Source organism: Chironomus tepperi, unplaced genomic scaffold (genome assembly GCF_022539635.2).
Source record: "Chironomus tepperi strain 1889 unplaced genomic scaffold, CSIRO-AGI_Ctep_v1 contig_137, whole genome shotgun sequence".
In the NCBI taxonomy this organism is placed as follows: Eukaryota; Metazoa; Arthropoda; class Insecta; order Diptera; family Chironomidae; genus Chironomus; species Chironomus tepperi.
Genome location: NW_027226259.1, coordinates 1,656,124 through 1,669,673, shown reverse-complemented (window position 1 = coordinate 1,669,673; position 13,550 = coordinate 1,656,124). Strand labels below are relative to the sequence as shown.

The 13,550-nt window shown below is 30.5% G+C and overlaps 1 protein-coding gene across 6 annotated transcripts in view; it reads left to right on the top strand.

The window, feature by feature from the left end:
• The window catches only part of Tomosyn (syntaxin-binding protein tomosyn), a 74,731-nt gene that overhangs the window by 28,343 nt on the left and 32,838 nt on the right, over positions 1 to 13,550 (top strand). For 3 of the 6 annotated variants that reach the window (XM_070636657.1, XM_070636658.1, XM_070636655.1), the window contains exons 6-12: positions 1,006 to 1,069; positions 1,222 to 1,505; positions 1,902 to 2,522; positions 2,713 to 2,908; positions 3,689 to 3,831; positions 3,951 to 4,134; positions 6,292 to 7,089. In XM_070636657.1, the coding sequence (XP_070492758.1) occupies positions 1,006 to 1,069; positions 1,222 to 1,505; positions 1,902 to 2,522; positions 2,713 to 2,908; positions 3,689 to 3,831; positions 3,951 to 4,134; positions 6,292 to 7,089 (2,290 nt within the window). The remainder of the gene's footprint in view (positions 1 to 1,005; positions 1,070 to 1,221; positions 1,506 to 1,901; positions 2,523 to 2,712; positions 2,909 to 3,688; positions 3,832 to 3,950; positions 4,135 to 6,291; positions 7,090 to 13,550) is intronic. The other 3 variants (XM_070636659.1, XM_070636660.1, XM_070636656.1) reach the window with 2 other exon arrangements.

Sequence of the window (13,550 nt, the reverse complement as noted above, 5' to 3'; positions counted from 1 at the left end):
GGTTAAAATGGAGAAAAAAAGAGGCATGAAAAATTGAATTTAATATAAGAATCACAAAGTTTCAGTCTATTTCACTTTGTCTTGTTTATGAGTTTACTTCTTTTAGGGTGGAACTGTAATCAATCCATCACTTTTTACTAGGCTAAGAACATTTATCTTACAACTTCATTGGACTATTGCAATATTTGTATAACATTTTTTTTTCGGCTGACGATAAGCTTTAAGCTCCATAAATCAAAATACTCTTTAATCATCCTCCCATGGCAATTTCCTTTCCAATTTTTTGTTTGATGTCTTTTTTCTCTTTTGTAAAATATGGAGTTGATTTCCTTTTTGTTGTCCTAATATTTACAAAACAACAATGTCTTCTACACAAGCTCTTGAGGCAATCAATACCATTTTAAATTTTTGAATGTTAAAGTCTATAAGACGATTCATGAGATGGATGTAATTAAATCTCAAAGGTTCTTAAAAGATTATTTACTTACTTACTTCTTGGAATCATGCTCCGTCTTGGAGACTAGATTATTATAAATAGCTTTACATCTGACTCTATTACTATCCACATCACAAAGCTTCTACAAATTCTCTAAGATTTGAAGAACGTAACAAGCTCCTCGACTTGTGTCGTTCACAACAACAACTCTGGGTCATTAAGAAGCAACATCACTGATTGTCAAGATGCGCCTTAACATTATATTACCTTCAAATCAAAATTCACTTCTTATTTTTTTGGTTATTGTTGATGTGAATGAGTAATGGGCACCAAATGTCATGTACATAAATCTTATTCTTTTTTCACAATTTATATTACAACGTAAAGTAATAAATGGAGTGAAGATAAAGGAAAATGTGGAAGTGGATAAAGAAAAGAGCGAGACGACCTGTACTGTCTACACTATCTAAATACATTTCCTTTATCATTTTATTATACACACATTGAACAAAAAGTATAAAAAAGATAGAAACTTACATTACTTCCTACTTCTTTTCTTTTCTTTATAGCACAATGAAAACACATCCCGGTTCGGTGGTTCATTTATCAGATAATCCACTAGATTCAAATAAAGTAAGTAGCATACACATATGGGAGGTCTTGAATTGTTGGCAGCCTAGATAAATATTTATGATTTCTTTCCATTCACTTACAATATCGTAATTTTAACATACAAAAAAAAAATTCTTTCCTCTTGTCTAATCCCCAATATCAACAATGTGAAGGTGTTGATAGGATATGAATTAGGTCTTATAACCCTTTGGGATATGAAAGGAAAATTTGCTGAGTTTCGATGGCAATCACATGAACCACTTCGCTCAATATCATGGCATTATGAAGGCAAGAGTTTTGTGTCATCTCACATTGATGGTTCATTATGTACGTGGCCTTTACGAGCAACAGCTAAACCTCACATACACATTTATCCACATGCAAAGCCGACGAAAGAGGGAAAACTGGAGACATGCAAGCCAATACATAAAGTTGAACTTAAAACGACACGTAATGGGTAAATATAAGCTCTGTTATTCATCTTTTTTGTTGTTGTTTGCTTCTTCCATATCCATATCCATTCTTTATGCGCATTACATTAGGTGATTCTCAGCTATTTTGATTTCATACTTAATATACATTTTATACATATCTGGCACATCAACATGTTTTGCAAATTATCATTAATTTTATTCTTTTGAGCATATTTTATTTGGGAAAGACACAGACTTTTTGTCTTTACTGAAATAGATACATACTTTAAGGTCTAGAATTCGTTAATGCTAGAAAATTTCATTTTGATAAATTCTCATGTAATATAGACAGCAGACACACACATGTTATCCTCATTTCATCTCTATTTCATATCTAAGCATGTATATATCTAATTTTATTTTTTGTGTATTCCCTCCAGTGAAACTTTTACCATTTTCTCGGGTGGATTGTCAATGGAGAAAGGTGGAAAATCACCATGTATTACGGTTTTACAAGGAAAAGGAACAACGGTACTTCATATGGAGCATCCTGTTGTTGGCTTTGTTACAATGTGTGAGAGCCCATGGATGAGTGATATGCAAGAACCATATGCCATTGCTGTGCTTTTGCAAAATGATTTGGTTATAATAGACTTAACATCAAATGGCTTTCCATGCTTTGATTCACCATATTCGATGGACCTTCATGATTCTCCTGTTACTTGTTGCACGTATCTTGCTGATTGTCCATCTGATTTAGTTCCTGCATTTTATTCTGTTGGTCGACATGCACAAAGTCGAAAACCGGGCACATCGGAGAAACATTGGCCAGTGAGCGGTGGCTCATGGGCTCCAGCATCACGTAGTTATTCTGAAATTATTATCACCGGACATCAAGACGGTTCCGTAAAATTTTGGGATGCCGGTTCCGGATCGTTATTAATATTATATAAGCTCAAAACTGCGAAAATTTTCGATAAGCCCAAGACACGTTCACTTGATGGCTCAGCAGACGAAGATCCATTAGCTATACAAGTTATTTCATTATGTCCTGAATCAAGGCAAGTATATTCAATGCACATTTGTCGAAATGATTGATATGTACTGATTATTATGTCCATGTCCGTGCAATTACCTAATTGATTAATAATATTTTTTTATCTGATTCTCTTCCACATGTATCATCATCAATATCGTCATAATCATTATTACATCATGTATATTATGTGATATGAATTTGAAATCATGCAGAAGGTTGTGTGTGGCTGGTTACAGCGGTCATGTGATATTGTTTAAATTTAAGAAACAAGAATGTTTATCAGATATCCTAGTTTTAGAAATTCCTATAACTTATGAAAATACAGATGAAACTGATGTCAGCCCCGAATGTGAATTCATTCCACGATCATTGCCGAAGCAGCCAGACTCAATGGAAAACGAGAAAAAGGTGTGTACATCTAATGAATTATTTATGTGCCATGTGGATTCTTACTAGGGATAAATCCTTAGCGAATAATATATATATTATGAATTGAAAGTTATTCACCTCATAAAGCAACCAACATATTGTGGTTTTAAGCACTCGCAATAAATTAAAGATTTTTGCATGCTGCTCATTGACTTTAATAACAATTTACACATGGCTTTATTCTCATTGACATAAAACCACAAATTCATAAATACAAGCAGGTGAACTTTATTTCATTAAACAAATCAACGCAATAGCTTTATATTCAATCAGTAAAAAATAAGTATTATTGCTTTTGAAGGAGGTGAAAATTATGAAAAGTTCCAATCGAAAACGTACAACATGTTACAATTTCCATTTATATGACTGCCTCCAATTCCAACCTATCTCAAATCTTTAGAGAAAGTTTTCAAAAAAAAATAAACTTTTTAATTCTTAACAAAAAGCCTTTTTAATCAAGTTTCTCAACACTTGCCATAGACTTAATAAAATTGTAGCCTATTTCTGTCACGATTACTTCAAAAACTTTCTCAAATTGATATAATTCTTGATAAGTTCACTTAATATAAAAAAACACGATTATGAATGAATAAATCTCTAAAATTTTCTCACTCGTGGTGAAAAATGAGCGTTATTACAATCATAAAAAATTTATAACATCCATTTTCATCCCTGATTTTTTAACATAAATTTTCTCTTTTTTCGCTTCCATCATTCCCACATAATTTATTCATTCCCATGACGATGTATAACACGTAGTGTGACGGAATGTTAAGGGTACGTCCAGGACAACAAAGAAAACCGCCAGGATTTCAGGCTCAACTAGTTTGCCTCACACCATGGACGAATAATACACATCCCGGTCAAATTACTTCATTATGTATAAATTCTAGTTATGGATTGTAAGTGATTTCATTTCTATTGTCTTTCTACTACTTTCCTGAAGCATGCTTCAAGCGCAAAGCATTTTTACGTGACTAACATTATTTGTCTTTCTTTTATTTGTTCTGTTTATTCACAGAATGGCTTATGGAAATGAGTCAGGTTTGGTGATAGTTGATATTGTACAAAAAGTTTATCTCATTAATGTCGCTAGTCCGGATTTATATGGCGCACAAGATCCATATTCACGTACTCCAAGAAGTCCAAAGCGCTCGGAACCGCCTTATTCACGTGACGAACAGCGTTCACCAAGTATCGATCAGGTAAGTTCGCAAATGTTTCAATGTTCTCTGTTTAGCTTAATGTCTAATAATTTTTAATATTAATTGAATTATGGACCAAAAGAAGAATTATTTTTTTTGACATAAATTTTCCAATATTCCATTTATGATAACAATAGATCGAAAGAAAAGAAAAAGGGTTTGCAAAGATTGCGAGCATTATGTAAATTTTTTTATTCGTATTCGGGTGCCATTTCCAAAAAAAATAAAAAGTATTACATGTTAGAATCCTTTTCCCTCTTCAAATAATTGCTTCTCTATTTGCTCCCCCCATCTCCTATCTATTGCCCCCTATTATGACCACCGCTTTCTATCTTTCTTTCGGTGAAAGTGTGGGATATCTTATTTTTTATGCGATTTGTTTGCTTTCATTCTTAACTTTTATTTTTCCGGAAAGTATTATTCAATTTCAATATCCCCCTCCATCCCCACTAGCTCTTCTTTAAATGGAGCTCCCTTTTTCGGATTTATTTATTTTTACTCTTTAACTTTTTATTTTTATTTTTTATAATTCTCAAATTGTGTATCTATTGAAAAGAATATTAAGTACTTTCTATTTTCCTTAAAACTTTTTCAATCATTTTCCTTTCAATCTTGTTTAAATTTTCTTTTAATTTGACAATTTTCCTTTCTTATTGCGATATACTGACAATATAAAATTGAAGTCATCTTTAAATATCGATTTGTGCTTATTTGAAGAAAGTAATGAAAATGAGATTTTATTTTCTTATTTCGTCAAATGTCAAGTCATAGAATTAAACCAGAAGAGCGTAAAAATAATGTCAACGGAAATATAAATTGTAATTCAAAATTTTATCATCAAAATAACAATCGTTTCCAGCTTAAATCATTACATTATTTCAAATGCAGGCTATTCTTTTCCTTATGATTTTCATTGCGTTCATTCCCAACTTTTTTGTTATGTTCATTTAATAGGTCTGCAAGATAAATATTCATATTTTGATTTTTTCAAGACTTTTTTTTATTATTAATGCCGCAATTTGCTTAATTGCATTCTTTAGTTCTTCTCTACTCATTTCTTAGTTATTTTTTATGAATTAGATTTTATGATAGAGGTTCCAAGTGCATGAGAACTCAGAAAAATAAAATTATCGTCCTTTGATGATCATAAAAACTAAATTGATAACAATTTGTAAGACGTCTTAATTTATTGCTTCTATAATCAATATCCTACAAGCTGTCTAGCACAAATTAATGATTTTTGAACAAATTTTTGATTGCTGTGAATGATCTCAGGGCGATATGGATCAAAACAATACTACGATAAATTGCTTCCGGACATTTTAAGGAGAAATCAGATAAAAATGAAATTTTTGATGCTTTCATTATTCTCAGGTGTAACAAATCATGAAATGATTGATTCCATTCATTTGTTTGAAAAGCGTGATATACATCGAATCATAAAATGCAGGATGTATACTTCGCACTACATCAAAAATCATGAATAGCTTCAATATAACAATAACGCTCGCTTCGAAAAAAACGCAAAATCGATGCGTATGTGTGCTTCTGATGATTGTTTTAGATGCCTTACTTTTACAATGCCATGAAACCGAAAAAGCTGCGGCAAAAAATATACATTTTTATGATTATTGTAATAAAAGTTACGGAACTTACACAACTTTTCTAATAAATTGTTATTAGGCAAACGATTCAGATGATTTTAAGTGTCGATAAATGTTTTCTGAGATTCTCATGGAATTGTTCAACTTTGGAACCTCTAAACATACAAAACTTAATTATCGATACATATGTTTATGCCAATAAATTTGATAGTTTTCATATTAGATTTATCGAATCAGAGAATATTTTCATAGTCTTAGATCTCTTCTGTCTATATAAATATTTCTCATTCTCTCTCATCGCAATACTATCTTCGCCGTTCCTTATGTTCATTCTTCTTTTATTTTGCTATAAATTATTCCCTTTTTTTTCTTTTTTTTTATTTCTATTTTTTACACATAAATTTTATTTTCATATTTATCATTTTGACTTTTTTTTCTTCGTTTTTTATTTCATTTCATATAAAAAAATAACAAAAAAAAATATTTATATAAAATGAAAATGAATTGATGCATATATGTGTAATCAAAAAACAAACAAATATGTATGCTTTAGTTAAACGACATGTCAATCAGTCCACAAGCGAAATCTAATGAGCCATCAAGACCAGCGTCTCCTGCAACAGACGCTCTTGAAGTTATATCACTCGACGATGAGGCATTATCGCCTTCGGAAGAAGCACAACGAATGAAATCTAATCTTGCACGCAAAACATCGTCATGGAAAGGCTTTAAAAGTCTAACAACGAAAGCTGAATTGAAATTAAAGAGTACATTTGTTGATTCATTTTCGAAAGATCGAAAAGCTGTTGATGGCACAATGATTTCACCAACAGAAATATCTCCCGATTCGGTTGAATCGGGTCCATCGTCACCCGACGATGAGGAAAGTGAAAATATGGCAGACTTAATAAAGAATATAGAAGAATTGGGAGCGGAATGTGATAAAGAGATGGCTGCCACTAATGTTGCTTTAAGCAATGTGACAACACCAACAACAAGTATGAAGATGTCGAATAATGGTGATAAAAAGGATAAACGTGTAGATTTTGTGGAAGAACCATATCGTAAGATAAGTTTTCCGGTTGTTGAAGGTGCTGGAATTTCACGCCCGACTGATTTAACGTTCAGTAAGGATCCAAATTCTCCCGTAGCACCGCCTCGCGTAAAGAAAGAGAAAAGACTCGAACGTCTACTTTCTGTCCCGAATATAAAACTTAATAAGCAAGATCAAAATCGATTAATCAGTTTAAGAAAATCATCAAACGTGCTTGAACAAAAGTCAGCATCATCATCGACAACGACGACGACGTCGACAACGAAAAATAAAGGGAATTTCATGCGACGTTTCAGTAAGTATCAATTTCACTGTATCAATCAATCAACTATTAAGAAACGAAAAGAATTAATAAGAAAGTATGTGTGTATGCTTTTCATTGCCGAAATAATAACGTAATATAGATGAGAATGCAATAATAATACTAACAATATTAACAGCAATATCTAAATGATTTCCAATTACATTAAATCTTTGATAACAACAATAACAAAATCTTATAACTTATGAAAAAAATGGACTTTGCTCCATCTTCTGACTCCTTCAAACAATATTACGATAAAATTGAGATTCAATATCGTGTTTGAATGGGAAAAAATGTATTAAATGTATATCTATGGACGACGATGAAAAGGATGAAAGTGGTGAAAATGTTTCATAGAAAAAGAATAAATAATGCTACTAAGGAACACTCGAAAAGAAACAAAAGCCGATTTATTTTGAGCAAACACAATGACGAAAAGAGTCTTCTGTCGATAACAATTTTGACGCATTTTCCTCAAAATGAGATGCTTAGATATTTTCAACTTTTTGACCCATTTTTTCATGAATGTTATTTATTTTGTTTGTGACTTTAGATCCTAAATATATTTATATCTCAAGTGTGATTGTGCTTTTACATATTTATAGAAATGCAAACTGAAAGGTCGAATGATCTCTAGAGTTCGTTGTGATTTAACATAAAAATGTATGAACATATAAATCACATTAAATATAACAGTATGATACACATAATTTTTCATTGTGGTTCTTACCGTGCTATTAAACAGCAATAAGCTACGTTCTCTCATAAAATTTTGGCATTAAGAAATCACTTTCAAGATTCATAAAGCTACATCTTTTGGGAGATAATAAAATTTACCACCTAGTATCCAATGGAATTTTCAGAATGTAGATTTTATCGCCGGATACCATAATATTGTTCGCAAATTAGAAGCCTCTGTCATTCAATAAATTAAAAATGCGCTCTAATCGAAGATTTTCCAACTGACTGCTCATGACAACAGTAACCGGGCAAGCGAAAACAAAAAATTATTCTTTGACCTTTTATGTCGATGGGATCTATTTCATTCCAAGCTGATGAGACATAAGTCGTAGGGAGGAAGAAAAAAAATATTTATTCTTTCAACAAAAATGAGATTTTTGCTCTTACACCCAAAAAAAGAGAATTTTTCATTCACTCATTCCTACTTACTTCCATTCTTTTCTATTTCATTCAGATTCTCATCATCAGGGGTTCCAAAATAATATATAATGATTGTAATTTATTGAATACTGAATTGAGATCTTTTCTCGTGCATTTGTTCATGAAATTGAAAAGGAAATTTATTAAGGTGAAGAAAGGAATTATTTGTATTTCAACTTAAATTTAACGTTCCTTTAAGCTACTGATAAGCGATCACACATAAATTTATGAGCTGAGTCAAAAATAAATTCACATTTTTATCAATGTTATCGACAATCAACAAGGTAGATTTCACATATCGGCATACATTACAAGTTCCTATGTCATAAATCATGTATTACATTATGGAAGGATACATCTAATCTTTGTTTGTGTACCCAAACAGCTACATGTTGCAAAAATTCTTCTTCATTAAAAGGATATGAAGAAGCAGCTTTAAAAGCTTCATGCAAACATAATGTTGAATGTTAATGAGCATACCGTAAAAAGGTAAAAAATGCACAACTTGTAAAAATAATTCAAATTTATGCTAGAATATTCGAAATTCCCAAGAACAAAGACTTGTTAAAGCATAAAGTTGTAATTCCAGTACATTAGAGTGTAAAATATATTAGACGTGATGTAAACACGATATTACTACCAATATCATGTAGCAGACTTGCTAATAGAATTATGATATGAAATTTCGTACTTTTAATGTAGAAAAATATCATAATTCGTTATTAATACAGCGGCAAAATTGCGGCAACAGATTAAATTTCCGACATTAATCCGACTGTTTATTGAAAACTCAATTTCTCACCTGAATTTCCTTCCATTTAACTGAACTCGCATCAAAATTCACGCTCGACTTTATCTATGTAAATTTCGACATTTTTACATCTTCTGATGATTTCAATCATCACAAATGAACATTTTATCGTGAAATAATTTCAATTCTCTTCCGGTGTGATTGATTCATTGTCAATTAAATCCATAGAAATTGTATATACATTTGTTTATTGCTGAACCCTAACAAAATCATTGATATAATCAAATGAATTCTAGAATTTTTTCAATGGTTGTATCATAAAATTGAGTTTATTTTCGGAGAGAGACTACCTACACAGGCTACATAAAATAAAATAACAAGAAGTAGAATAAGAAACAAAAAAGATTGATTGATACTGTATATTGAAATGAATGAATGTATCTGCATAGAATGTGATAACTTTTCTTCTCGTCAATTCAATAATATCGAATTTCTTTATCGATCCTTTTATTGTATTTAAGAACCGCATATACACACATACTGTACAATTTCGACATGAAAATGAAAAGCAAAAGCAAACGTGCAAAAGAAAAGTTTACAACGTGTATAAAAGATAGAACTAGCAAAGGAGAACGAAATCAAAACTTTCTTCTGTTATGCTTACATACTTCTTATTTTATTCTCTAAAATATATCCAATTTTTTTGACTCTTTCTTTTTATAAAAATATATAAAAAGCCATGAGAAAGTTTCTACTTTTTTTAACACTCGCTGCATCGTAGATAGTTTCAATTTTTCTTTTGTTATATTTTACAATTTGTCTTCCTCCCTCCTCTTCAATCTTATCCTATCAATTGCTTTTTCATACTCCAATATCAGCTTATTTGTAGTGTAATAGAAAAAGCTGCGCATTTCCTTAGTAAATTGTTGATTTTGTGCAAATCTAATTTGGTCTTTCTTTATGTGGTTGTCACATATTTATCAGAACTTTATATTCATAGAGTTTAGTCTTCTAGTTCTGTCAAATAGACTGTAAAGTAAATATTTGGTTATGATCCAGTGATGGGCAACATTTTATTTTTTACGGCCGAAATCTCACAAGGCATGTGGTTAATAATATTTCCAATAGGGTGACGCAGCACACAGTTTGCCTACCACTGTTATAAACTCTTCAAAAAAGGTTTCTTATGCATGAAAAATTATGCATACAAAAACATTCAAGAAGAGAATCGACATTCATGAAAGTTTCTTCTTACATCCTCGAATATCTCAATTTTCTTCCTTACTTGAATTTCCATTCAATTAACCACAAAACTGAAATTCCGTTCAATGTTAAGTAAAGCACAATTTGCAATTTATTTTGTACAAATGATCTTGTAAATACGTAAAAAAAAGGTTTTTTTGGGGAAATGCGCTTATTTCTTCATTTCTATTCCTTTATTTATTTTTTTCTACCTCGCTTTCTCCATTAATAGTCAAAGTTTGTTTCCTTTTCTCGAGAACGAAAAAATTACAACCATACCAAGAAAGTTATCGAAACGACGTAGAAACTGAAAAAACTTTAAACAAATTAAGCTGTTTCATGCAACTTGCTACAAAAAAACCCTTAATAACTTAAACTTCTCTCTCTTTTGTTAGAATGTAGAGATTATCATTAGACGAATAAGTAGTTTAGTGAATGCTTTTTAATTTATTCATTTGTTTATTTACTTTTTCATTTCAATTTTTTCTTCTACTTTTTCTATTTTCTTCAACTGAAACTAGAATAAATAAATAGAATCGTCATTTAAACTGATTTTCACATTAAAAGTGAGATTATATGTACCACAGCAAAGAAATGAAAGTTTTTCATTTATATCTGATTCATTTTATCATTTTTTCCATCTTTTTTGGCTCGGAAAGTATTAAACATTTTAGAAAAGTTTAGACTTCTTAAGGCTTGTTCACTTTCAAGCGTTGATTGCTTTTGTTCCCGAACGATACAAATGAAGATAATTCGGTCATGGAGCTGTTAATTATCCGCTAAACCTCTTTTCTTAACAACAAATGAGAGTTATCTAAATTTGAGACTCATTAACGCCAATCGGAGGCAACCTCCATTTGATGTTAATAGAAAAGACTCAGCTGAAACTTCACAAGCTCCATAGTGGTGCCTTCTTCAATTGTGTCACTCGGGGCAGGAAATAATAATAATTTTTGAAACAAATTAATATTTTGATGTTAATTTAAGCTGACATAAGTCGGATTTAATATTTACGTTTCATTTGATATTTAAGTTAATGACTTAGAATGGTATTTGAATAAAATGAAAGTATAAAATTGTTTTCTGAGTAAATAAATTGAAATATTGCTGATTTTCAATAGAAGGAAGTTTAAATTTCTGCAGCAATAAATCTTATAAAATCATTTCTCATTTTAGAAAATTGAAAGAAAAAGAACTTCAATATTCCACGCGTAATTAATTTTTAAATGATTAAGCATAAATATTAATGATGAATTGATTAATGAATAAATTTGTATATAATAAGAGCTTCAAAGCTGTTTAAATCCATGCTTAATAATAGACATTCTAGATCCATAAAAACTAATTGCAATACAATATATAAAGCAAATATCACATAGAATTAGAAGACAAACTTAATATACAACAAAGCATGTCAACTAAATGCTGTGTAGAAGAAATGCTTCTTGTAAGATCATCTCGAAAGCTTAAGCTCTTGTAAACCACTTTGGCTTTAAGATCAAAGCTTCAAAAAGTAGAGAAATGCTTAACGTAATCTCTGGTATCAATTTGAATCTATTCATTATTATGTATGTGACTTGATGACTTGTAATTGCAAATCCTTCGATGTTATTTGAGATAGATTCTGAGTAGATCTATCCATAAAAAGGAAATGACTTGATTGCTGACAGAAATTACTGTAATATAAATCAGACATTGCTGGAGAAATGCAAGAGAAAACTTAAAGTTGCTCGTTAGTCTTTGATGAGAAATGCCAATAGCTTTGTGATATAAAATAAAGCAGATTTGAACGATTGATTGCCATGCAAGTGAACAAGCCTTAAATAGTTTAGTTAGAAGATTCATAAATTTAGTGCATAAAATGCTTATTAATATTGCTTATTCTCGCATATACCAACATTTAAATTAATTCACCTTATCCATAATGAAAACGTATTAAAAGTATACAATTATAAATGAACTGACATTTTATATTTTAATTTTTTCTCATAAAAATTTCATAATACATTCATTCTTGTCATATTGAATTATGTATGAGAGCTATGAAAAGAACATGAAAAGCTCATTTTTTAAAAAGTATTTGTTATGATTTTTTTTTCTCATTCTATATATGTTAACCTTTCTCCCGAATGTATTAAAGGCATTTTTTTGATAAATTCAATCAAATTACAAACACCCACGGCGTAACATGACAAAGAACATTAAAACATTCTCTCATTTTTTTTACGAATAAATATTTAAAATATACACAAATATTAATTCATGTCGATACAGATTACATTTTACATGCTTTACGCTCTCCCATTAACATACGTCCGGGGAGTTTAATTTTGTTTTTTGATGCAGGAAATTACAATACATATACAGTTTTTTGTATCATTTTTACCCGAGCAACACAAGTGGAGAAGATTCGCCATGGAAGTTTTGGGGCTCCAAACGGAGGCTGCTTCCATTAGTCAGTACTTGAAGTCTTGTTAGATTTTGAATGGAAAAGTCAACTTCGAGCTCTGATATTAATGAAAGAGTAGCGGAGCCTTGTTCATTTGTGTCTTGCTCGGGTCATCAATCGTTTGTTGTCGATGTTGCTATCATCATGCACATAATTGCTACCGAAATCGGCAGGATAAAAAAGAAATTAAATCATTCATTTTCATTTATCATTTTAGGCGATACACACATGCATACATGATAAAAACTGGAAACAAAAGTGTAGTCATCAATTTTTGTTTCCACAAATCAATATTAACATATATCAAACAATTAATTGGTTTACCACATAAATTGGTTTCAATCAATAATAATGTGATAGATTGGAATGTGTAATATAAATTAATGATATTTAAAAGAAAATGAAAATGGTCTTCTGGTAATGATTTGACTTTTTTTCTCTTTTATTTCGTTTTTTGACTCTCATTCGCTCACTTCCTTTCCATGACAATCGTGATTTTATTTTCATTTTTTTTCTGTAAATAAAGACGAAAAAGTTTTTTTCCTCTCTTTAGTTATTATGAGTGATTGTAGGCGGAAAGGAATTTTCCTTTAATTCTTCATTTATATAATCTGTATTTTAGGCATCAGGACCCGCATGTATAAAACACATAATACGTGAATTATTTTATGTCTTTTATACATTTTTGTGGGGATCAAGAAAAATATTTGATGTGTTTTAAGAGATTAAATAAGACGAGGCATTCTTTTGTAGTGTATTAAACTTCTTTTTTTATATGATTCTAACCAGAGTTGTTGCCTTGGAGATAATGGACATTAAACATTAAGTTTCTATGTAAATTGAATCTTTTA